Source organism: Haliotis cracherodii, unplaced genomic scaffold (genome assembly GCF_022045235.1).
Source record: "Haliotis cracherodii isolate W230 unplaced genomic scaffold, xgHalCrac1.p SCAF_5, whole genome shotgun sequence".
NCBI lineage: Eukaryota > Metazoa > Mollusca > Gastropoda > Lepetellida > Haliotidae > Haliotis > Haliotis cracherodii.
The window spans coordinates 5,475,618-5,489,531 of NW_027266308.1; the positions used below are offsets into that span (position 1 = coordinate 5,475,618).

The 13,914-nt window shown below is 39.3% G+C and overlaps 1 protein-coding gene across 1 annotated transcript in view; it reads right to left on the reverse strand.

Moving 5' to 3' along the window:
• Positions 1-8,661: 8,661 nt before the first annotated feature.
• LOC139442783 (ERO1-like protein beta) overlaps positions 8,662-13,914 on the reverse strand; it is a 49,197-nt gene continuing 43,944 nt past the window's right edge. Inside the window, exons 13-14 of the mRNA XM_071223674.1 lie at positions 10,712-10,938; positions 8,662-9,480 (exon numbers count right to left, since the gene is read on the reverse strand). Coding sequence (XP_071079775.1) covers positions 9,429-9,480; positions 10,712-10,938 — 279 coding nt within the window. The 3' untranslated portion in view covers positions 8,662-9,428. The remainder of the gene's footprint in view (positions 9,481-10,711; positions 10,939-13,914) is intronic.

Genomic DNA, 13,914 nt, shown 5'->3' on the forward strand with positions numbered 1-13,914 from the left:
AGCATGAATGTGAGGTGTGTTTAGAAACACAGGGACCAGACCCGCTCATAAATATCAAAGACATCATATATATGAGACAGGACTACTGACCAGGTTAAAGATAAAACCATGTTTCCAATAGTAAACAATACCCTCCAAAATGTAAGTAGGCATTTATGTAAAAAAAAATTATAAGCAAACATATTTTAATTTGTATATAAAAATATACCTAACATTGGTGATAACGTTCCCTACAGGAACTATTAATTAGGATGCTATTTATAACATGTTCCTCATGAAAATGAGAGTGAGTGAGTGAGTTGGGTTTAACACCGCTTTTAACAGTATTCCAGTCATATCGCAGCATGTCAGCTTAATGTGGGAGGAAAGCCCGAAGTGATGCAGGTCTCAGATGTTTACCACTTCGGTGAAACCCATGAGCACGGGTATGGTGCTGACAAACCTAGAAACCGGGATTCGAACCCATAATCATGGGTTTCTGGCGTGCCCAAGGGACAAAACTCTGCACAGCGAATCGCGGCGCCTTAGATGACTGGGCCACCTGTGCTCCCCACATGAAAATGAACCTTTGAAACTATCATGAAAATTTGTAGAGATTCTGTAACATTCTTAAGTGAGAAACTTTGAGGTGTTGAGTCATTGGACATACATATTTAACAGTTAACCAGACTTAAGTTGGCATACAAGTCATATTCCAGTGTAGCAGACATAATTTTCAGAGATTGATATCAAGATAAAATAAATAATATTTTGTACATAGGAAGCAAAACTCTTCTTCTCAAACAACATTATTTCAATTTTACCTGCAAAGTGAATTATGATAACAAGCACAAACTTTCTTCTTCAATGTCATGTAATGATATCGGCCTGATATTTACCCTTGGCGCAAAAACTACTGACGTTTTCCATTGATAATTCTATAAATAATCTGAAAGTATGAGTTTAGAGATCTGGGGATTCCCTATGTACTACCCAACTTCGGTACTATCTTCTATCTATAACTGAAATTATCATTGCTACACTGAAATAAGACGGACATTGCGATTATGCCAACTGAAGAATCCAAATGTCCCTGAACTAAATCCTGCATAAAGGTCCATGAAGTTGAAGGTCATCTGACAGTTTACAAAATACGAAAATAGAAATCCATAACATATTTACAAGTCAAAACGTTATACAACCCAGTGATTGACTTCATGAACATCGATCCACACAATTGTGATACAATGACATGCATCAACCAAGTCAGCAAGCCTGACCACCTGATCCCGTTAGTCTCCTTGTACGACAAGCATAGTCGCCTTTTACGGCAAGCACGTCACACTCATCAATATTTCAGCCAGACGGCGGCCTCGGAACAATTCAATCTGGAACAGACAAACCAGTGATTGACATCATGAGCATGTATCTATGCAAGTGTGATACCATCACATACATCAACCAAGTCAGATAGCCTGACTACCCGATCCTGTTGGTTGCCTTTTACGACAAACATGGGTTGTTGAAACCTAATTCTAACCCGGATCTTCATTGGTTTTGACAACCTTGAATTTTTACTGATATTACCTGAAACTAAATGAAAGTGAAACAGAAAATAAGTATGAAAACATTTGAACAGATAACATTTGTTAAAACTCAACACGCGTGGAGCATTAAAATAATAGTAACATGGGTATATGTCCTTTCAAGCAAACCTAGAAAATCTTATTTCTCCGCTGAGAACGCACATGACATAGCAAACACCTCCAACCAATTAGTTCTTATCACAAAGACAATACAAGGTTTGTTGATGGAATTCAAATTTCAAAATACATGAAGGTGTGTAGGATTTGTGCAGCAAGAATAAATGACCTTTGACACAGTGGGTGCATGACTACAAGGTTTTGATGTCACAGAATGTGTTTTGTGTGTGTGTGTGTTTGGCTGTCTGTCTGTGTGTGTCTCTGTGGCTGGTTGTGTGTGTGTGTGTGGCTGTCTGTCTGTGTCTGTGTGGCTGTCTGTCTGTCTGTCTGTGTGTGTGTGTGAGAAGACCCACCCCCTTTTCTCATAGACATCCCATACCATCCTATCGATTGTCTTCACTGCGTGATTTTGGTCATGACACGACACCCACTGTGTTGTCAAAGTATAAAGTTAACTGTATCTCTGTACAGACGAGTGCCACTATATTTTGCAGTCAGTAATATTGGTACACCAATGTCATGAATATTGTACAATAAGCTTAACAGAATGGTTATGTACATATGCTTCAAGTTTCCCTTGACACAAACACACAATTGTTCTTCATATTTAATAGGGCTGATGATAAAACACTGGTTCGTTACAGTGAAGCCTAGACTGTCTTACAGACCCTGACACAAATATATCAAATACAGCCCATGCAAGTCTATAATGTTTGGCAAGTCTAGATTACTGCAGTATCTGAAAATGAAGAGAGACTCTGGGCTCCTTTTAATTAATTTTGTACTAACAGAATTTAACAACAATTTCTTTTTCTGTACGACATTTAAATTTCAGAGACTAGATGGTAGTCTAAGTGAAACCCTGAATATCTGGATGGTAGCGTTCCCAATGAAATCATTTGGGTTACAGTTTATGGAATAAAGCGTCATGGTTACGGAGTAATGTCCCTTTGTATACATGTAACCCCATATGTAATCCCCCAAAGATGAGTTCTCAATCACCAGGGTCTGGATTGACAAGGCTTCACTGTACATAAAACCTGGTTTAATCAGCTACCTCAACATAGAGTTAAAATACAGTTCTCAATACCTCATACAAAAATAGCAACATTTCATGGATTCCCAAAAGGGATAATATGGCTGATTTCCATACTAGCAACTTTGTAAAGATATCTATCTTATAATGAACATTTGCATGTAGTGACTCAATGCCTATATTGATAAGTGTTTCATAGTTTTATCCATATGGTGAGAAAAAAAATATTATTCAATGTTTAAATATTCTGTAGTTTTATTCATCGGGGTGAAGAAAAATCCAATTGTTCAATATATATACTTAAATGCATACATGTAACATGACAATATTATCATTGTTTTCAGAAATAACTTTAAAAATACATTGAAGTTTTATTTCTTATTTCATTTTGACCCCGACCTTACAGAAATCTGTATATCTGGTTAAAAAGTGATGCCTCACAAGCTAAGGATTTTAGGAATATTTGACTTTTTAGTAAATCTGACATTGGCGTTGCCAGAAGTAAAACTGACTTTAAACAGGGAAAAATCCCCAGCTGGCACAATGGTTGTCGCTAATGTCTGTTCTCAGTTTCCAGGAGACTTCTTACATTGTGGTTTGTTCAGTGGAGCATGTTCAACAGGGACACACGAGACAAGTCACAACCATGACCAAAGTATAAATCTACACATTTTCCCACAACGATCAACTACAGGTACTTGAAAACTTTACAGAAAACAAAATTCTCAGAATGGAACACACTAAGTCAAATGTCAATATTTATCACGAGAACATTATGCTAGTGTAGTCTTGTATTCTAAATTGTGTTTTTTTCAATTTCATTCCATTATATATATATATATAAAGATCACTGCTGTTATATTAGATACAAACACGCGCACACACAGACACAATCTTTTTAGAGTTATTGCAAGCACTTTGTTACTCTAGACACTCCCCTGTCTCTCTCCCCAGATGAGTTTAAATTACCGTATTCGACGTAATAAGTGCCCTGGGCGCTCTCAAAATTAGAATAGGGGGCTCTTATTAGAATATTATTTTGGTGAAAAAAAACAGAGATGAAAGATAAATTTCGTGGTTTATGCTGACAGCCTGAAATGTTTATATACAACAGATATATTTTTCCAGAATTTAATTGCCCATAATTAAGGGTGCATATAACACAAGAGTGCGTATTATATGTGAATAAATAAGTCTTGTCTACATTGATCAATCGGAGGGGTGTTAATTGGGATCGTTCACTGGCAAATATATCAGCAAATATAGCCGTGGGCGCTTAAAAGATCGGGGCGCTTATTACGCCGAATACGGTATACGACTCAAATTTTGATAGGGATATTCTGAGTGTCATTGAAGGGACAGATCGTGAATGATCGTGGGGCTTATCATACAAACAGTATTCAATATTGCCACGGCACCGACACATTTATAGTTTATTTCAAATGAGTGTGTTTAACGCTATTTTGAACAATATTTCAGTTATATCCCGTGACAGCTGGATGTGGGGGAGCCCAAAGTGAGAAAGTCTTGGATGTGTACCACTTTGAAACCCACAAGCACTGTACACTGCTGACCCATAAAAACACAATCAGGGCTAGCTGAGTTTCAAACCGACCATCCTAGATTCCTGGCAAGTCTAAGGGACACAACTCTACACAGCAAACTGCAGCACTTTACGTTACAGGGCCAGACATGCCCTTCTCATTTGAAATAAAATTAACACATTCACATTTCCCTAAGTTATCATCATGTAACAATGTATACTTTATGTCCTTACCATAATTTGAATAGTCCACAACAGAAGTGAAATGGGGTTTAACGTCGCGATCAAGATTATTGCACTCACATAGTGACATGTATGCACATGTGTGTGTCTGTGACTATTTGTACTGTACTTGTCTGGATTAATGCCAATTTTATAGTGCTGGCCCACTGAGATACCACTGCATTTTAACATGGATACCCACTCTATACTGACTCCGAGCTGACCAGTCCTTGTTTTAGCCCCTTAATGTCGAGTGCCAGGCAGGGTAACAAGAAGTACCATCTTTTAACGTCTTTTGGTGGGACGCCGCCGGGGATCGAACCCCAGACTTTCCTCTCTCCGGGCAGACGCTCTACCACAAGACCACAGAGGCGGTCGTACACAAAAGACAGCAACATGATCGCCTTATAAGCCAGCGCACCAACAAACAGGAGATACTGTATACATGATAAAACAAGACCCATACAACAAGTTGTACATAACAGATGCTCCATTAACCTACGATATCGAGAACAGTGAATATCACAGTCTTATCATGAATAGATAATAAAGGAATATATATACAACAACATAATCATGTATAACAAACAGTGATTCGAAACAAAGAGACTGCCTATGCTATTCATCCTCTTTGGTAAATAGAAGTCAAAAACAATGATCTGGGATTTGCTTTTCTACACATGGATATACATCATAATCTGAACCAAATGAAAGTGTTGAGATGTATAGGTTTTATGAGTCAGTTCAAAATGAACCATTCAGAACAGTTTAGGATTCGGTAGATATATGTCAAAACTTGGAATTTGTACTGCCCAGTACATACAACACAATCAAAGAGCTTTAGGGCTGGGACGGGTAACTCGGGTACTCGGGTAGGGTGGGTAATGAGTAGTACTCGGGTACCCACAGGACTACCCGGACCCGTGGTTAGTCATGTGACATATTGTTTAAAGACAAAAATTATCTAGAACTTTATGGTTTCACTATAAGTCACTAATGTTCGCAGTTCTTTCTGACAACTACGTCCATTCCTTCTGACTTTTATACGTTTAAATAAAAATAAAACTTCAGTCAACTTCAGTGTATACACCAGATCGTTTTATACGCGTATCTAAACACATTTTGCAAAGGACTACAGTCAAACTTTTCTCAATCGGACAGTTTGTACCTACCTTATAAGACCTACAGCGGGTATCCGGGTAGGGTCGGGTAATAGGGGGATGGGTACGCGGGTAGTAAATTTGGACTCGTCCCAGGCCTAAAGGGCTTTTTCAAACCCATCCTAGTAAGTGGACAATACTGTTTGTCATGTAAAGGATTTCACTTTGTGTTCTATGTTACTTTAGTGAAGTAAAAATATTTGTCCTTACTGCTGCTTCGAACATAAGATATAGTGAGTGAGTTTGGGTTTCAGTTATAGCGCAGTTTGTCAGCTTGATTTGGGAGGAAAGGCCTATGTGATGTAGGTCATGACAACTACCACTTTGGTGAACCCCACAGGTATGTTGATGCTGACAAACCTAGAAACATAATCAACAAATCAAACTCACTATCATAGGTGCCTGGCACATCTAAGGGCCACAACTCTGCACAGCAAAACATAGACAACTGGGCTGTTGATGCCAAGCATAAGATATAACCTTCCTTCAACTACTCATACATTGTGATATATATCAGAGCCGTTATTTTTAAACAGTGGTATTTATCTGCAAAGACTATACGGCAGCCATTAATCCATAAAATACACTAAAATAACATTTATCTAAGCGTGCAGACATTGATTGTATTGTATCACAAATATTTTATCCATGTTTCCACAATACAACTGCCAAATTTGATTAAATTTTGCACTCAAATAAACACAAGAATGTAGTTTGCTACACTGACATAATCTGGAGAGTAATCCCCGAGGGATTCATCTTTGTCCTGTTACTGTACAAGACTGTACAAGAGTGTACAAGACTGTATAAGACCGTACAAGACTGTACAAGAGTGTACAAGACTGTACATGACCGTACAAGACCGTACAAGACCGTACAAAACTGAACAGAATTCTTTTACAGGTTATAGACAGTGATAATGATAATATCGTGATTCAGAATGTTAAAAATCTTCTTTGAAACGTATAGTCAGTAATAAAAATCTTACAAATTTCACAGATACTTCCCTAATTATATCGCCCCGTAGAGCATTAAGTCAAAAGAAAGGGCATCACTGATCATTACTTTATATTAACTTCTATCCGTGCTTTGTAATAGAATCTTGAAAATAAATAAATGATGTCTGACTTGCGAACAGTTTTGAATTAATTTTTCCCAGGATAGATGGAAACAAAGTAAAACAGCATGCATTGTGGGTAGCAAGTGCCTGAGTTCGCGGAATCTATTTGGTTGTGAGAAGTACAAGCTCCTATAAAAAAAAACACAAATAAAGTAGCAACTAGTTGCCGTCATCGGTGCTTTGTTTAAGTAGACATTTATCACGAACATCATATTGTTCGAAATGAGGTCGGCATGTCATATAATCTTCTCTGGGTCATTTGAAAATAGCAACAAATGTTTCACATATATACAAGCCAGGTTAAATCTTTGTCATCTGATTTCGTAACATTATACTTCCCCACTGCAGATAGACACATGAATGCATGGTTATAATTTCACTGTCAGTTAAACTGTGAATCACTCTGATATTTGGCAACATTATGGTTATAGAAACCCCATATGAGATATCATCAAAAAGTCACAAACAAAAATGGAGGACTTGAAATCAATTTGTAAGAACAGAAATAAATGATAAATACATAATTATTATTGTCAATAACCTGTATTTGGGACAAAAAATAATAATACCATATTTGACGTAATAAGCGCCCAGGTCGATCTCAAAAATAGAAATAGGGGGCTCTTATTAGAATATTATTTTGGGGGAAAATAACAGAGTTGAAAGATAAATTTCGTGGTTTATGCTGACAGAATGAAATGTTTATATACGACAGATATTTTTTTCCAGGATTTAATTGCTCATAATAAAGGGTGCATATGGCACACGAGTGCGTATTATATGCGAATAAAAAAGTCTTGTGTACCATCGGAAAGGGTGTTAATTGGGATTGTTCACTAGCCAATATATTAGCAATTATCGCTGTGGGTGCTTATTAGAGCGGGGTGCTTATTACGTCAAATACAGTAAGTCAATGTGTTACATCAACCCTATGTTGACATAGTAGTACCTTTACTTGAGTTTTAGAGGAAATTATCAAATGGCACTGGGGCATGTATTGGGTCAAATATTTTATAAATGTTACCGAATCATCGAACTGACAATGAGATTTTGTGTCTCAAGAAATGAAGCAAATTTAATTAAAGAACACTTTCATCAAAGGTATTTTACTATCAATATGTTCTGATTAAAACACAAGACCATTTTTAAAGGGGAGGGGTCCGAAATATCAAAATTCTCTCTCAGATAACGTTACTGCTTACAACATACATCACTTGGTTTTCAAAGGGCGGGGTCCAGACTCCCTGGATCCGCCTATGGATCCGCCTGTGGATCCGCCTGTGGATCCCCCTCTGGATCCCCTTATGGATCCGCCTATGGATCCCCCACTGGATCCACCTATGGATCCCCCTCTGGATCCGCCTAGGGATCCCCCTCTGGATCCGCCTCTGGATCCCCCTATGGATCCGCCTATGGATCCCCCTCTGGATCCGCCTATGGACTCCTACCATCATCCTTCCAAGTGTCAGTCTGGACTGACAGTCACTGACCCTTAATGGATTAAGTAGTCTAGTTCTTTCCCGACTAACCAAGAGTCATAACGAAGCTGGATATTTAATCTGGGTACTTCATCACAGCATTAATGTGATGCCACAAGGTACTTCTTCTGTGCAACATGGTGAAGACAATACCCAAAGAACTTCACAACAAGGACATGAGGTGCATCAGGTAATGTCAGGAGCTTCTTCCCGAGGCAAGAGCGTCCACTAGCCTTTTTATCAAAATCTTGTATCCTACCTTGCCACATCAAGCCCACCTTCCTGTGCTGAATAGGATTTGACTATCACACATATCGATAGTGCAATCCGAGAACGTTTCACAAAATCATCATCCATGACTGTACACCGCTGCCTGTCTTTGTTGACACGAACATGTCTTTTCCATGATTAAAAAAAAACCCCAACGATTGCTTTTTTGTCAGGGATGAAATCGAGAATGTTTTCGTTATCTGATCAACTAGGTCGTCCCCCATGGTAGCCATCTTTGTGAAGTTATACGAGATAAGAACAGTGATCTGATTGGATGTCGTGTTTTCATTACAAGACGCACAACTCGTGATCTACGTGAGGTGGCGCAAGGTCGAGCCAACAAAAGCGGTCTTGACGTGGCAAGGTAGAAACTAGGCTTTGATATAGGCGGGAAGATGTGTTACAAGATGCCAGTAACTCGGTCCAGTGACAAAAACTAACAACAAACACAAAAAGCAAAACATAAACGAGGACTATCTATGTGGAATGTTTTGCAAATGTGTGAGGGAATTGTTGAGGATTCTAGGGTCGACATAACAAAATCAGTGAAAACAAGAAAAATACATCTGAAAAAACAACTGAAACATTAAAAAATAATAATTCAAAAGTGGTAGAAATACAAAAATGTCAGCTGAAATTGATTGTAGTCATCTTACACACAGGAATCTGTCTGTATTAGTTGAAAACTGTTGGCAGCATTCGCAAAATGTCAGACATTTTACAAGTACTGTACCCAAATGTTCTTTTTTCAAAATATTCACTTCATGTTTTCTTTGTTTCTGCATTTCTAGAGAATGATGTTTTACTGTTTCACAGAGAATGTGAGAACTAGAACGGATTGTCCTATAGCAGAGTTGAGCTTGTATCAGTTGGTCCAGTTGATCAGTGGGGGTACATGATGCCTAGCTTCAGCAACATCACCGCAGCTTCTTCCGGAACATCTCCAGCGTGTGAATGCTGGTGGACAATCTGGAAGACACATTGTGAAGATTAAAACAACTTCACTCCAATAAATCACAACAGCAATTTACACAGAATCATCATGGCTGTTGGAAAACAACAATTTACTTCCAAAATACGTCCTAACACAAAATACAAAATACTTCCTAACACTGTCATTACATGAGCTCCAAACACTGCCAATATTTCCTAACACTGTCATTACATGAGCTCCAAACACCGTCAATATGTCCTAACACTGTCATTACATGAACTCCAAACACTGCCAATACTTCCTAACACTGCCATTACATGAGCTCCAAACACTGCCAATACTTCCTTACACTGTCATTACATGAGCTCCAAACACTGTCAATACGTCGTAACACTGTCATTACATGAGCTCCAAACACTGTCAGTATGTCCTAACACTGTCATCACATGAGCTCCAAACACTGTCAATACTTCCTAACACTGTCATAACATGAGCTCCAAACACTGTCAATACTTCCTAACACTTTCATTACATGAGCTCCAAACACTGTCAATACTTCCTAACACTGTCATGACATGAACTCCAAACTCTGTCAATACTTCCTAACACTGTCATGACACTGCCAAACTTCCTAACACTGTCATGACACTGCCAATACGTCCTAACACTGCCATTACATGAACTCCAAACACTGCCAATACGTCCTAACACTGTCATGACATGAACTCCAAACACTGCCAATACTTCCTAACACCTCCATGACATGAACTCCAAACACTGCCAAAACTTCCTAACACTGTCATGAGACTGCCAATACGTCCTAACACTGTCATTACATGAGCTCCAAACACTGTCAATACTTCCTAACACTGTCATGACACTGTCAATACTTCCTAACACTGTCATGACACTGCCAATACGTCCTAACACTGCCATTACATGAACTCCAAACACTGCCAATACGTCCTAACACTGTCATGACATGAGCTCCAAACACTGTCAATACTTCCTAACACTGCCATGACATGAACTCCAAACACTGCCAAAACTTCCTAACACTGTAATGACACTGCCAAACTCCCTAACACTGCCATGACACTGCCAATACTTCCTAACACTGCCATGACATGAACTCCAAACACTGCCAAAACTTCCTAACACTGTAATGACACTGCCAAACTCCCTAACACTGTCATGACACTGCCAATACTTCCTAACACTATCAGTACATGAAGCCAAGTACTGCCCAGTCAAACAGTGACTTACCTTCCAAATGCATTGAAGAGTGACACAATCTCGGACCTGGTGAGCTGGAAGTTGCGTTTGCTGCTGGCATTGACTGTGGACATAGGGCCAATGGTGTCCCCGGAGAAGAGGATCTTGAGGGCGGTGCCCATCCCCTGGATCTGAAGCTTGCCCCACAGCCTGCACTTGTCACACCCCACACAGTCCATGATGTGAGAGATGTTCCTGAAGTGCATGCGGAACTCCTCCTACAACAAGCACGAAAAACTCATATCCCCCCGCCAATCTGACATGTTCGGTTGTATGCAAGGCAAGAAATATTGTATAATTTTCAAGATCTGCTCCGGAAACAAGCACTACAGCACTTTTCAGTTTAAGTCAAAGTCGTTGCTATGGAAACTCGAAAAATAATTTGTAAAAAATCTCAAACTATCAAAAGGCAACAGTTTTCCACGAGACCTATCTATGAGCCAAGTTTGGCGAAGAAATATACAGTTTTCAAGATCTGCTCAAGAAAGGAGCACTAACGCCATTTTCAGTTTAAGTCAAAGTCGTTGCCATGAAATCTTGAAAAATATTTTGTTCAAAAATCCCAAACTATCAAAAGGCAACAGTACTAGATGTATCTAAGTTTGGTTAAGATATCTCTCATGATTTTTTAGTTCTGCTCCGGAAACGGAACATGACGGTCGGATGGATGAACGGACGGAAGGACGGACAGCGCCATTCTTATATCCCCCTTACACTTCGTGGCGTGGGATAACAAGACAGTCACAAGCCCTTAGCATCTGTAGCTCACCTGATAATTATTATGTGAGTCATGCATTATCTTGTATGTGAGTCATGCATAATTAACCAGGATAAACAATAATACGTAAAACTATATTTGGATTCAACAACAGCATGAATATTTCATAAAGAATTATGAAGAAATGGGGAAAATAGTATTTTCATTATGGCTGCCAAGGAAATATTGTCGAAAATCTTAATGAAATTTTGTCTTCAAATTTTAGAAACAACATTGTGTGAATAACAGTTGCAGCTTCCGCACATTTTGGAGCATGTGTGTTAGAGCATATTCCAGCAGCCTGTAAATAATCGTTCCCGGGCGAGACAATCTGGTGATATCATGAGTAACAATGCACGCCACAATCCACTGAACCTGACCACCCGATCCATTCAGTCACCTCTAACAACCTTCAGGGCAAATTGATGGGTGAAGGTGGCTTCTGAAGTCCTCCATACTACTTCTACAAGAACTTCCTTTATGTACTGTAAAACGTGAAATTAATGCGTCTCCAAAAGAATGCGACCGCTGGCCCCTAGCCAAAAATGTGACTCAATATGAATGCGACACCCCCTCCTAAATTACTTACTTACTTTGGAGATTTAACGTGCGCTTTCCGACTGATGCGTATTTCGCACACGGGCCCGGCCAGGCCATTTAATGTGTTTCCGAAAGGGGCGAAAGTGGTCTGTGCAACCCAAGAGGGTGGTTTAGGGGTTGCTTATATAGAATTTGGGAATTTTGAGATTTGGAATAGATGCCGAAGGGGTTGGGGAGGAGAACTAAGGGAGTTGGGTATGGTGGATGTTTGTTTGTTTATTTGATTTTGATTTGGTAGGTTATTGTGTTTTTAGATGCGTTTTATTAGTTCCGTTTTGATTAAGAATACGCCTAAGGCCTTGAAGTTTTCTAGTTTATTTTGTGGGTTTAGTATTGCTTCTAGAGTGAGAGCCTTGTTTAGATTGAGGGTGGTTTGTAATGCGGTTCGATGTGTTAGGTAGTGTGTGCAGTGGATGAGTGCGTGTTCTGGGGTTTCTGGTTGTTTGCAGTGTGGGCAGTTACCTGTAGTGTGTTTTTTAATTTTTTTTAGGTGGTTATTTAGGTTGGTGTGTCCTGTTTGGAGTTAAGTGATTACTCTGTCGATTTTTTTTTATGGATGGAGAATTTTTGGTTTGGCTAGTGGTTTGCTAAGCACTTTTTTGATTTGGCTATTTAAGTTTAGATATAGGTTATGCCATTTTTTGGTGATTTTTTGCTTGTTAACACTTTTAATTTCTGATTTTGAGATGGGTAAGTTTAAGCTTGTTTCTGGGATTTTGAGGGATAGTTTAGCTGCTTTATCGGCGTTTTCATTACCGTATATTCCTACGTGGGCGGGTATCCACAAGAAGGTTATTTGTTTGCCTGCCTTAGTTAGGTCGTTGGAGCTTTTAAGTATTTGAATAATTAATTTAGGTCAGTTTTTGGTATTTTTGGAGGGCTTGCAGTCCACTTAGGGAGTCGGTAAGTATTAGGATTTTTTTGTGACACCCCCTCCTCTCAAGCATCAGTGGATTTATATCTAAACAAAATGTCCTCTGTGAGGTTTACAGGAGAATCCTCACCTTAATCCAACCTTACATTAATCCAATCACACACCAAATCGCACCGCTTATTAGCGCTGGGTAGAGTACTTCAGCTAAAACAATACATGCGCACTGGTTCATGTCGGTGTCTAGCCGGGAGAGCCACATTTCAGAAATGGCTATTGCCGGTAGAGCCACATTTTCAGCTGAGTGCATTTCACCTATTCTAGCGGGTAATTAATTAATCCGATTACCGATACCTGTATATGAGTGTCCCACATTTTAATTATACTCCTAATTTAATACTCCCAGACTGAGGGAGGCGACCAGTTCCTACACCGTGTTAGTGACGACATCCTCATCTTCACTACAGACAAGAACATTGAACATTTGTGTACTGCAGACATTGTATTTTGTGATGGTATATTTTATGCCTGTCCCAAGTTGTTTGATCAGATTTATTGTTTACATGCTGAGGTGTTTGGCCATATGTTTCCATTAGTTTACTGTTTGTTGTCCAATCGAACAAAAGAGTGTTATGTCAACATGTTTCAGTACCTATGCGATTTTGCTAGTAGAGGAGGTCTAGAGTTTGCCCCACTTACAATTCAGTTGGACTTTGAACGTGCAGCTCACAATGCCGTGACTGATGTATTTCCTGGGACATTAGTTAGAGGGTGTTTCTTTCACTTCACCCAATGTATCTGGAGGAGGGTGCAGAAAGAAGGTCTGGTGATGGACTATAAGGAAGATGAGGAGGTGAAGAAGCTGGTGAGAAGAGCTGCTGCCCTCCCTCTAGTACCTCGTGACAAAGTGGATGATGTGTGGCTTGATGCCATTGCTGACTTTCCTGCTGGCCCTAAAGTGACTGC